Source organism: Asterias amurensis, chromosome 11, assembly GCF_032118995.1.
Source record: "Asterias amurensis chromosome 11, ASM3211899v1".
Lineage (NCBI taxonomy): Eukaryota > Metazoa > Echinodermata > Asteroidea > Forcipulatida > Asteriidae > Asterias > Asterias amurensis.
The window spans coordinates 820,505-832,908 of NC_092658.1; the positions used below are offsets into that span (position 1 = coordinate 820,505).

The window sequence follows — 12,404 nt, forward strand, 5'->3', positions numbered from 1 at the left end:
GTTTATTATGAAATACCGAGAGTAATTGCCAGCATTTCTTTTAACATTTTCTTTGATTTAAGCTGAACCTACCCTTGTGGTAGCTGGATGTTTTCAGGATGATGATAAGAGCAAAGGTTCAAGACTGCATCTACCAACTGAACTCTCTCAACCTTCAAAACAGGAAAATCTGCAAAAGATAAACAGATTGATTTAAGAACATACGGAGTCAGACTAATAATAATAACACAACTCGGTTGTGAAGGGTTTTCGATTCACCTTTCTGTATCTAGTAGAAATGCAGTGTAAGGCTGGAGGACAATACTCAAATGAGATTTACACATGGTGCTGCTGCAAACCTCACCTAATTATACAATTTCATGCAGAAAGTTTGAAATGCTACTGAGAGTATTAACTCACCATCGGCATAAAGTACAGCTGCCCTCTTGACCAGTTTGTCGGCTAGCTCCAGACCATCTCCTGCTGATAAGGAGAGCTCCCTAGAGAGGCCCATTACAAGGACTCTCATCAGGGTATCTTCCTGGACTGGAACCTCGGACAGCAACGACAACAATAGGCTGTTGGAAAACAAGATTGCAAAAAAATAGTTAATGTCCTGACGTTTTGATCATAGAAGAGTCTTTCTGGAAGGCTAAATGACAACACAACAAACATGAATAGGTGACGTAAGGCCGGTTTATAGTCGGTCACGCGAAGGTCGTGCGTCAAGATTTCCACCGCGCAACCGACTATAAACCGGCCTTAAGCTTAACATAAACCGTGAAGTGGAAATAGTTGAATAGAGAGAGAGTCAGAAAGCACATTTTCTTTTGGAACTAGGAGTCAAACAAAGACCATTATTTTGCAAAATAATCAAATCATGTAAAATACACGGCCGAGTGAGAGCATCACCCACCAAGATATTGACATTTTTAAAATGTCAAGACATAAGTTTCGTGATGACATTTCCACCTTTGGTTACCACTTAAAATAAAGATTCCAAAGAGCTTTTAGGAACAGTGTCCTCAGCATTAGAGGAGTAGATACAAAAGCTGGATTTCTCAATAATAGCAAAGATAATAGCTAGGAAGGTAGAAAGCTTTATTTGAAAAGGTGGGGGCAACGCTTCTCAGAATTTTTGAGCATAACAACTTTTCTTTTTACGTTACTTTGAAGCGAAATGTTTCTCATGAAATACAGCTGTATGCTTCTAACCAAAAGTTTTGATTGGCATTAATTTTAAGAGTGAGTACCAAACAAATACCTTCCCCTTGACTATCTTAGGAGAGCACTTACGATCTATCAGCCTCGGGAGGCCAGTTGTCTTTACTGCAGTAAGACTCTGATGGCTCGAGAAACACAACTTTCTGCAAGCTGAAAATAAGAAAGAAGGGCAGGTTGTTATTGAATTGCCCACCATGATTGTAGACTGGAAGAGGAGTAGAGAAGTAGATAAAAAGAGCAGGATTTCTTCATACATAGAAAAGATAACAGCTACTTTTCAAATGGTAGACATAAAAAGTCTGAATTCAGATAAAAGTCTGCTATCTCAGCCGTAGACGAGTAGATATAAGCGGTCCACTGGCGGAATGCCAGTAAAAACACATCCACATCAGTCACAGACCTCTCCAAGGGGCTGTCCGACTGGCTCGTTCAGTTTTGAAAAACATCCCTATTTCATTTAAAATATGGACCAGTGAGAAACCCGATGGACTAGTGAATTGACGAGCTAACTGGTTCTGCTGACTAGTCGTAAGCCACTGAAAAAAATTATGGGGCAAACCTGGACATGTCAGCACTTTTGCTTAAGGAGCAAGTGCATTTTGATCTAAATTATCGCAATAGACATTATGCATTGAACACCCAAATGCAATCTTAGAGGTAAAATGATAATGAAACCATGGAAACGCAAAGCTGTGTACACCAAGAGCACATGACAGACTAATTTAATCTTATTTTGACCTCTACATGAGGGCGCCAAACTCCAGTGACACCATAGAACCTTTTCACAAGTACCTATTGCGCAAGCACTAACTGTTGTATGAGGTGCATGCTGGTACTTGATCGCTAGCTAGACCAGCATGCACATCATTCCATGCCAAATGACATGTAATAAGTTATTGCGATAAGGTCTATGGAAACACAGCTGTGTAAACGTAATGGCAGACCAATGACAATCACAATTCGACCTCTACATGAGAGAACCAGACCCCAGTGACATCATGTCAATAAGGAGCGTAAACAGCGCTAAGACATTCTTGAGATCATACCATTGGTTGAATTCTTGTTGGTTGACTTTAAACATCTTAGGTACTACAGTATGAAGCCACCATACTGCATCCCTCTGCATGACGGAGGCTTGAGTCTGGAAGGTTCTTAATACATCCATATCTACAAAAAGAGATTGTATACACTCAACAATTCATTCAATTCAAAACTCACATCTTTTTCCATACTTCAAGAAAACTGTACAGAGCCATAATAATAGTTTATAAAGAAGTAACCAATAAACAAGTTATGGATTGTAATATCAAACACAGATTCAGTATAACTATCAAGAAACTCTTTATAAATATATTCGGGTTGAACAAAGCAAAATGACTGAAGCAACGGATGAACTAAACTTCTGACTGATCTAGCTAGCCCAATGTTGGCAATCTCCCTATTTTGTCACCATATTTGTTTGGGGTGCCAGTCAGAGCCAATTCAACATGTAACTAGCGTATAGCCAGGGATCACACCAAAGTTTATATTGCAACTAGAAAGCGGCAGTCAGGGGATCACCTTAAGGGGATGCATCTTTTCATTTCAGATATAAAATAATAAACAACAAGGTAAACTGAATTGGTAATTTTAAATAATTTTGGGTCAAATAAAGAAAAACTTGCTAGAGCGGGAATCAAACCTACAACCTCCCGATTACCGTGCCGGGATAGAAACTTACCTTTCCTATCACCCCTGGTGTAAGCAGCAACAGCTTCCTTAACGGCCGGATTGACACTCAGTAGGGCAGATAAGACAATCAAGTCAATCAGAGAAACTAACATACGTTCCTAAAACCAACAATCAAATATTCAGTTATTCATTCACTGCACATAAGTGTGATTGCTTTGTCGTCTTTTCATTCATATCCATTTCATATTTGATACATTTTCTACTTATTTCCCTGTACCTTTGGTAGAAAATGTTATAAAAATAACTAAACTGAGCTACTTTGATCAGATTTGAAGAGTAAGGGTCAACTTAAAAAATTATCATCAACAACAAACTTCAAGATCTGTCTTCAAACGTTTGTTTCCAAACATACATTACTAAAAGTAATAATAATAAAAATAATAATAACTTGTTCTTATATAGCGCATTTTTTAACAACCCTCTCAATGCACTTTACATTAGTGCTCTGGTCATTGGGCCAATAACATTCCTTTAATCTTTCTCAGCCCGGGCAACCATGCCGAGCTCCAATGGCTTTTTCATACACAATATCAAGCTGCACCCTCCCAAGTACCCATTTATACCCCTGGGTGACAAGAAGCAATTACAGCAAAGTATCTTGCTCAAGGATACAAGTGCCATGACTGGGATTTAAACCCAAACTTCGATGACTAAACCACCAGGGCCCAATTTCATGAACACAAAATAGCTAAGTAAAACAATTATGCTTACGGGAATAAAGTTACTAGTCAAAATACCATGTCCTATGTACAATTTGTGAATGAAATCCTGCTCTCTTCTGCTTAGCAGACAATTGTTGAGCACATTTTCCGAGTCAAGCAGCTCTATAAAATGGAGCCCTGACATTGACCACAAAGTGTTGCATACACATTACCTTAAACTGAGATTCCATATCATTGAACTGTTTGTCTGATCTTTCCTTCATCAATCCTCTGCAGAATGCTGGGAAATCCATTTCATAACGCAACGATTTAACAATCTCTCTGTACAGCGCCCTCACAGCTCGAAGGTAGTCGTCCCTATTCATCAGTAGGTCTTGAAACACATTAGCTAAGTACTGAGGGGGAGGAGGGAGAATGTTGGTAACAACATAAAGTTCCGATTAAAAAACATTTTTCATTTGATTTATTTGTGAGGACATTCCTTTGTTCTGTACACTTAAGATAAACCCTATTCTTTGAAGGTACACGTTTGGTAATTACTCAAAAAAAATGTAAACTTAAATACTGACTTGGTACAAGCATTGGAGAGCTGTTGGTAGTATAAAACAATTTGGGAAACTACTCCCTCTGAAGTAACGTTAACGTAGTTTTTAAGAAAGAGGTAATTTCTCACTAAAATAATAAAAGACTTCTAGCTAGACGTCTTTTATTCCTATCTGAAAGCACACTAATTCGTCCAATGAAGGGTGTTTTTTCTTCCATAATTTTCTCGCAACTTCGATGACTAATTGAGCCCAAATAGTCACAGGCTTGTTATTTTATGCTTATAATGGGATACACCAAGTGGGAACAACGGTCTTTGACAACTAACCAACGTGTACAGTGCCTTTAACACTGGTCAAAACCTTGTGTGGACATGTGTAAGTCCACATAGCATTTAAAAACCCTGCCTTATGCCACTCCTTTTGTTCTCAAGTCCACACTGCAAATGTAGCGTTAAAACACAAAATGAACAAGCATTTCACAAACCTTTACTTCTTAATTTAAGAAAATTAAGAAATATTCTAGTTTATTCTTGTTTTGGAAACAATAAGAAGGATGAGTTAATAATAGTAATATTAATAATAATAATAGCGGCTTCTTATATAGCGCGCGTATCCGTCACTCTGTGACGCTCAAGGCCCTTTAATATACAGTATTTTCCTGTAAGGTATGTGGGACTACGTTCAAATTATGAGACCTACTCCTGTTACATAGCACCATGAAATGGTTTACAAGGTGCTGTTGCGAAATATGGTGCCGATCAAACCAGGAACAATGGGGCGAACTCATTCTCTTTTCCCTAAGTGCACTAGGTGCTTTTACATACGTTACACAACCCGCTGCTTTACATCCCATATAAAGGACGAAGAGTCAAGGTTAAGTACATCTTGCTTAATGACACAGGTGTCAAGACTGGGACTTGAACCCACACTCTGCTCTTAACTGCAATGCATCTTGGAAATAAAAAATTAGTTGCAACTAGTGTCGAAGTCGCGACTATTTGAGGCGTGACTAGTTGAGTAGTAAATTCCACTAGTCGCCCAGGCCTAGTTTTGACTACTTGAAACACTCCAAGGTACTCACCTTTGCGGATGCCTCAGGAGAATGTTGGAAGATAGTTGCAAGGAGCGGCATGTTGTTAGGATTACGAGAGTTTGACAACTCGTTATAGATTGTATGTTTGAGGAGAGTAGATAGGTTTTCAGGATGTTGATTCAATAACTCTCTGCAAGTAAACATAACAACAACAGCAGCAAATAAATAAACAGTTATAAGGTTGGTAAATACTTTGCCAAAACTGTGTCATGGTAAACAGGGCTCAAAATAAATACTGGATTGCAGACCAAAGGCCAGTGATTTTAGTGTTGGGCTAGTAAATGTATGACCGTAAATCCAGTGGTCTTGTGTTTTTAAATAATAACACCTCACTGAATTTTTAATTTAAACTATCTAATTTAAATATGTTATAATTCTTTTGAGTAATGAAGTCTTACCCATAAAAAAAGGAGATAAATCTTTTTTTAGTACTTGTTCCAAAAACAACTCCAATGTGAAATGGTGTAGATAGTGTTCTTGTCATTTTCATTTAGTCTTATAACAAATTCTCTGGTCCAGTTAAAGTTTTGAGCTACAAGCTGTGCAGTAAACATTCAAGCCTTGATCAATCTGTAAATCTCCGGGGAAAGATACAGGGTAAAAGCCCGGTTTATACTTCCTGCGAATGTGAATGTGATGCGAATTTTGACGCCACAGGGCTGTTTTCCACAGCGAATGTTTGGCAGGAATTCAGCACAAGTCAACTGATGCCGATTATTCATTGCAAATTTGTGACGTAAAAAATTCATACATGGAATCACATGAAGTATGAACCAGGTTTAGGAATTAGAACTCACTTCATACTGAGCATGTAGTGGTTAATCAGTGGCTTAGTCTTGAGACGAATTTTGATGAGATGACCTATGACCTCTACATCCTCTTGCTCATGGGTGTCACAGTTCAAACAGACAGACATCAGAAGCTCCTGGGCAGGTCTCGTCAACTGTATCAAAGTGGAATCAATATTAATAATAACTAATTGATTTTCTTGAAGTTGAATTGAAATAAAACGTGAATATATGTACGAAAATGGGATAACAGTCAATATTCAGAGGTACAAAAGTATCTCTGGAATCATCTCAATGCCTAAGTAGCCGGACAGCTATTTTAGTTCTTGTAAAAGCAAGTTATTACCGCTATATTTGTGACAACAAATGCTCATATAATGTTTCCCTCGATTTTAGGTTTTACCAAAAATCTTGCAAAACCCATGCAAAATCCCATGAATAAAACCACATGCCATAGAAACATCGTTTTTAGTCAGATGGGTTCAGAATCAACTGTTTAAATCTGACCCATCAATACAGGGTTCCAGACAGTAGTCAAACTAACCTTTGGGTTTTGTAGCCACATCTCTAGCCTCAAGGCAGCCAGTAGCCGGACCTCAGGGAAGCCACAAGCCGCAGTCAAGACACGTAGTAGATTCCTAGGAGTGTCCATACCTTGGCGACGTGTCAGCTGGTCTCGCACAAAGTCTACAACATAAGTCTCTATGCTGTCCTTTAGTAGACTATATCTGTTGGAACAAAATGAAAGAGAGAATAAGTTCAGCAAGACTTTCACCCCAAACAATGATGTTGACAAAACAGGGAGAGCGCCAACATAGGACCTAGAAAGCTCAGTTGGTAGAGCACCGGCACGTTAATCTTGAGGCCATTGCTTCGAGTCCCAGTGTAGTAAATTTTTCTTTGTTCAACCCCAAAATCAAGATTTGTTTCCAAACCTCTCAGAGCTTTCAATATTTGCATCATGCAATAAGGGTGGTTTTGTACACGCTCAAGGAGATATTTAGAGTTACATTCATTAAACAGGGTAACAGATTCTACAATCACAAAGATTTTTACAATAGTTTGTTCATGGAATTGATTTATTTTCAGGGAACTTTCTGCAGAATCAGGAAGAGTTGGCAGCTCTGAAAGTTTCTCAATCAGGCTTAACGTTCTGTACCTTGGAGTGACTCCTTCAGCCTGTGCATCTGCAGACAGATCAATCTCGTCTGTTTGGTGGGAGGAGTTTGACTCAGATCCAGGGTCACCTTCATCTCGAAGAGGACTACCACCTAGGGTTTTAAAAGAGTGAAGATCGAGAAATAAAAATTAGCTTTTTGATTGGCTTCCAAAAATATTAAAGGTAGCAGGGAACGTTTCTGAATCAAGGGTAACGATGATAAACTTTTGAAAGAGTGCATCACAGGTTAAAAAATTTCATCAGTACAAATCAATTACTGGAGTTGAACAAACTTGGAAAATGTTTTGAGAAAGTTCATACAAAACACCCTTGAAGTCAATTGTAGATTTGAAGCCTGAGGACACTTGTTTTTCATAACTAGGTGACAGGAACAACCAATTTTTTTGTTTTCTTACTAGAGACTGCCCCTTGAAAAACCTAACAAAACAAGTTGTAAAAACTGGGACAATGCTTTGTAAAACATCATACACAATACCTTTTTTTTTGAGTTAACAACAGATTAGAAGCCCGAGTACACCAGGTATGGAATTTCATCTTAGAACATGTTGAATAGGGCAAGGCCATTTTCATTTTGCAAAGGGCACTTCCATTGGAAAATCTTAAAGGGCACCAAAGCCAAGACATGGGGCAACAGAGCCCATAGCCCTCATGTAATTCCAGGCCTGGGACACCTGGGTTATTTTATAGCCAGTGGACTGAAACGGGGTGTTTTTTCTAACAAGAGACTGCCCCTTGAAGAACCTAAGCAAGTTTGAACCTACTGGCTGGATCTGGTGTGTTGCTGGCATGACGTAGCTGCTCCATGGGTTGCATGAGGTGGCGTGGTGGTAGCTTGGTACCAAACGCAGTCTGGATGTTATTACAGAACTCACGACAGCTTGGGTGATCTACCCATACCCGCTCCCCCATTGCATCTTCAAGGTACACCTGCACGGAATTGTGAAGTATCAATCAATCAATCAAGAAACTTATATCAGAGATGTTAAATTTGCAGCGGGGATACAGAATATTAGTTTTGGTTTTTACCCACACACTGATGTGTGTTTAGCACTGTGTACTCAGTACTTCCCCCCCCCCACCCCCCGAGTCCTGTGAAAAAAAATATATCACAGGCATGTTACTCGGGTGGGATTCGAACCCACGACCATTGCAATTTTACCAACTAGACTACGGAGGTTGCCCGGAAGCTAGAGACAGTTTGAATCCTATGTTCGGGAAACTTCAGCGCCAAAATCAAAAGTTTGCTCTAAAGTCTGATGTATGGGCACCAACAGAAGAATCGTTATTGATGATACACCTCCTAAAACAGGTGAGCTTTCAGGAGTGTCTTGAATGTTAACAGTGAGGTGGTATCTCTGATGTATTGTGGAAGATTGTTCCAGATTCTGGGGCCATATACAGAAAATGATCTATCGACAAAATAGGTTAGATTACGAGTAGATGAGGGGGAGGGGCTGAAAAATACTAAGAGGTTGATATTGGGGGGGGGGGTCAGGTTTGCATAGTGGTATCTTGCCTGGCCTTCCAACTCTAGGACCCTGGTTCAAATCCCATCGGGGCACTATGTGATTGGGTTTTTCAGTTCCTACCTGATTGCATGGGTTTTCCCTGAAATATTTTTCTGTGGCTTTTCCACCCACACCTAAAACTGAAAGACTTCCTTCCCTATCTTCTCTCCACTGGGTTCTTGGCTAGTATAATTTAGTTTGCTTTAAGAAATGAAGACGATGGGAGACAATTGAGAGTTGGATTCCACCAACAGAAGGAAAGTGAGGAAGGCAATATTCATGAGACTCACTGGAAGAGACTTCTAGAGTAGAGAAATTTCCATCATCTATCAACATTGCTTTGACAGTTCAAAAGTAGTCACAGGTGTGTGGATTCTTTCACCGACTTGTGACTAAAAAATAACAGAACTTGAGTGAAACAAAATAAATTAACCTATCAAACAAGGTGTTTATGAAAAGCACAAGAACAAACACAAGATTAATATTATACTAGCCAGGGTCTTACCTTAACGAATGCGTTTGGCCAGTTGTCTTCATAGAGATATGCATGCATGAGGAGGTTACAGGCTAGCACTGATACAAGTGGATTTCCTTTGCTCTTAAAACTTAGACTGATGTCTCTTTTCAGAAGGCTGCAGACATACTGAAAGGAAAACAAACATCAACAATTAAACCACTCTTTTGAAACTTTCGGCAGACGAATGCTGGGCTTTTAGTCATTATAAATCAGAAAAGAGAATAAGTGCAAAAAATAGTTAATTATAAATTGTTTCTTAATAAGGTTTCTACATGTATGTGTTGTCCATGTATTTTGTTTTGTATGTTCGTGGTTTGTTGGGAGTGCAATGTATGAAGAAAAAAAGAAGTGCAAAAAAAACAAAAACATAGTTAATGGCCTAACATCTCAACCCTAACAGTCTTTCTCAAAGGCTAGGCACAAAAGCCTTCGAGAAAGACTCTGCTAAGGTTGAAATGTTTGGTCATTAATTTTTTTTTGCATTTATACAATAGGTCCTTTTGGTTGGTAGGCAGTTTGCAATTTTCTCAGAATTAGCTGATTGCAAAAATTTTGACCTCTGAAGCAGTCTTTCTTGAAGGCCTTTGAGAAAGACTCTGCTAGGGTTGAAATGTCTTCTCAATATTAATCTTTTGATAGAAAGCGAGTAAAGATTAGACCGCATCATCATGATATATCAGACATCCAGAACTGTTTATAAGTTCCGTCTGACCCAATTCATGGGGTGAGGCTGAGGGGCAGACAGAAAACGAGCTAAGTGTGAGTCCTTAGGAGTGATGCTGGTGCAGAGACCACAACAGAGCTGTCTGCCTGCTCATAGAACAGACAAGATGGATGTCATGCCTGCGGGCGTAGTAATAATTTAATATAAAGTATCTTCCTTACATCTACAACATCTTCCGATTCAAACAGCATGGGTTTGATCTTAGCGAGGTACATTAGGCTGAGATACAGCTGAGATGCTGGTTTGGCTCGGGTGCTCTTCAGCGTCTTGAGACCACCACACAGCAAGCCATCAATGCGATCATCATCTTCTGCTGCATCGGCATCTAAGACTTGATCAACCAACTCAGAAGCAGGTACTGAAGAAATAGAAAACACAAAGAAAGATAAATAATCATTTTAGTCCAGTACACTTGTTTTTGAGAACCAAAGAAGTAGCATTTGAAACTTTGCATGTTGGAAGTATCACAATACAATACAATACAATACAATGAAACTTTGGCAATTTTTTTTATTACCTAAAAACACATCAATATTAAATACCAACGTAGAGGTTTGCAGTAGCACTTTGTGAAAATCTCTTTAGAGTAAAGTTTGTTCTGATAAGAACTGGAGGTTGATGACTCAATGTCTTCTGAGTTCTCCTGAAGACAATTAGAGCGCACTGATCGAAACGTTGATTTGTCAACCATCGGTTCTTTTCAAAACCATGGTGTTACCGCAAACCTCTCTAATCTAAGTTAGAAACATCAACTTGCACTCTAACCTTCTATTGTCTTAATGCCTGGCTTGACGATGTGCTCACTAGACCCAGCTTTGCTGCTCTCCGGTGCTCCTCTACCCAATGGGGTAAATGTTTGACCAGAGACCTTGGCCATCTTGTGTGGTGGTCCACCACTCGAGGAGCTTGGGGCTTCTCGTTTCCAATCAGAGCTGGAGCGAATATCGGAAGCATCTTGGCCGCCTCCAGATCGTGACTTGGAACCGAGAGCAATGATCTCTCCTGCAGGAAGAACTGCTGATTATGGGTATCAGAAAAAAAGTTTAATTTTGAGACTTAAAGTTAGCATGCACCATGGAAGAAGAAACCCCATGCACTGTCATCCATCATAAATATTTCAATGAAACAGGTAGCCACTTTAAGTATGCTGTGCACAGAATCCAAATCTTGTCTTTTTGTGTCAAGAGGACTCTGCGGGAGCTAAGGATTTGGTGACAACTTTGTTTGAGAAAAAAAAAAAAATAGTTTTCAGAGAAAATATAAAAATTTAAAATATCTGGGGGGGGGAATAAAAACCTATGAGTAAAACTTAATTTTAGCCAGAAAATTATGAATGCTTTCACCTTTTTTCTAAGTTGTTTATCACTAACTCAGCTGTGCATTAATAATATGCCATTTTAAAACATTGATTTATGTCTTGTTATTACTGATAAGGAAAAGTTTCCGTATGGCGCCACCACTTTTTCATTCGATGTGAAATAATATCTTATTTACCTCAACTCAATAAGATATTCCTATTTGGAAAAATTAGTGAAAAAGTGGTGGCGCCATACGGAAAAATATCCGCGGTAACCCTTCTTCTCAGGTAAGAAAAAAATTCAGTGGTTTTGGAGTTAATTAACGGCGGATAAATTGGTGGCGACGTCCGGAAGATTATCCAAAGGGTCTTTTCTCTATGGTTAAAGGGACTTCCACAAGTTGTAAGCTTTCTCCAAACATGGAGGAATGCTCCAAACATCATCGGAATTCTGAGATGACCCACACCCCACAAACGTGCTCCTCCCCTCCACGATCCCCCCGCGCGATACGTTTGTTGTTGTGTATCGCAAGGAACTACTTGTCTTCAACAAAAAGAAAGTTGAACTCAAGGGTCAAAATGACAATCAATTCAGCACTATTTCCACATAAATATCAAGACACTTACTTCTTCTCCCGGGTAACTTTTTTCCAAGTGGCTTATTACGGTCCATTCTGAGGTACTCAGGGCAAAACTTGTCACGTATTTACAGCACAATTCTTGCTTTGGCAGTCGCGTGCGCCGCCATTTTGTCTTCATTCCTAGAGTGGCCAAGGCATTGCAGCATTTTGGCGCGTTCAAAGTTTAGCCCTCCCCGGGGCGGAGATTCCTTTGGAAAGGGTGGGAAGTTGCATTCGCGATCCATCACATCTTCTTTTCAAAGAGACCAGTCTTCTCACTTGGTGTATATCAACATATGCATAAAATAACAAACCTGTGAAAATTTTAGCTCGATTGGTCTCTGGTCAAACACCCTTGTCACAAGAAGTTGTGTGCTTTCAGATGCTTGATTTCGAGACCTCAAGTTCTAAACTCGAGGTCTCGAAATCAAATTCGCGGAAAATTACTTCTTTCTCGAAAACTATGTCACTTCAGAGAGAGCCGTTTCTCACAATGTTTTATACTATCAACCTCTCCCCATTACTCGTTACCAAGT

The 12,404-nt window shown here is 39.4% G+C and overlaps 1 protein-coding gene across 2 annotated transcripts in view; it reads right to left on the bottom strand.

The window, feature by feature from the left end:
- LOC139944057 (integrator complex subunit 1-like) overlaps positions 1-12,006 on the bottom strand; it is a 44,741-nt gene extending 32,735 nt beyond the window's left edge. Inside the window, exons 1-15 of one of the 2 annotated variants that reach the window (XM_071941007.1) lie at positions 11,876-12,006; positions 10,717-10,968; positions 10,113-10,309; positions 9,216-9,353; positions 7,964-8,129; positions 7,182-7,293; positions 6,567-6,750; positions 6,032-6,177; positions 5,223-5,364; positions 3,809-3,991; positions 2,924-3,032; positions 2,250-2,370; positions 1,276-1,353; positions 400-557; positions 73-169 (exon numbers count right to left, since the gene is read on the bottom strand). In XM_071941007.1, coding sequence (XP_071797108.1) covers positions 73-169; positions 400-557; positions 1,276-1,353; positions 2,250-2,370; positions 2,924-3,032; positions 3,809-3,991; positions 5,223-5,364; positions 6,032-6,177; positions 6,567-6,750; positions 7,182-7,293; positions 7,964-8,129; positions 9,216-9,353; positions 10,113-10,309; positions 10,717-10,968; positions 11,876-11,921 — 2,129 coding nt within the window. In that variant the 5' untranslated portion in view covers positions 11,922-12,006. The remainder of the gene's footprint in view (positions 1-72; positions 170-399; positions 558-1,275; positions 1,354-2,249; positions 2,371-2,923; positions 3,033-3,808; positions 3,992-5,222; positions 5,365-6,031; positions 6,178-6,566; positions 6,751-7,181; positions 7,294-7,963; positions 8,130-9,215; positions 9,354-10,112; positions 10,310-10,716; positions 10,969-11,875) is intronic. The other variant, XM_071941008.1, reaches the window with a different exon arrangement.
- Positions 12,007-12,404: the final 398 nt, after the last annotated feature.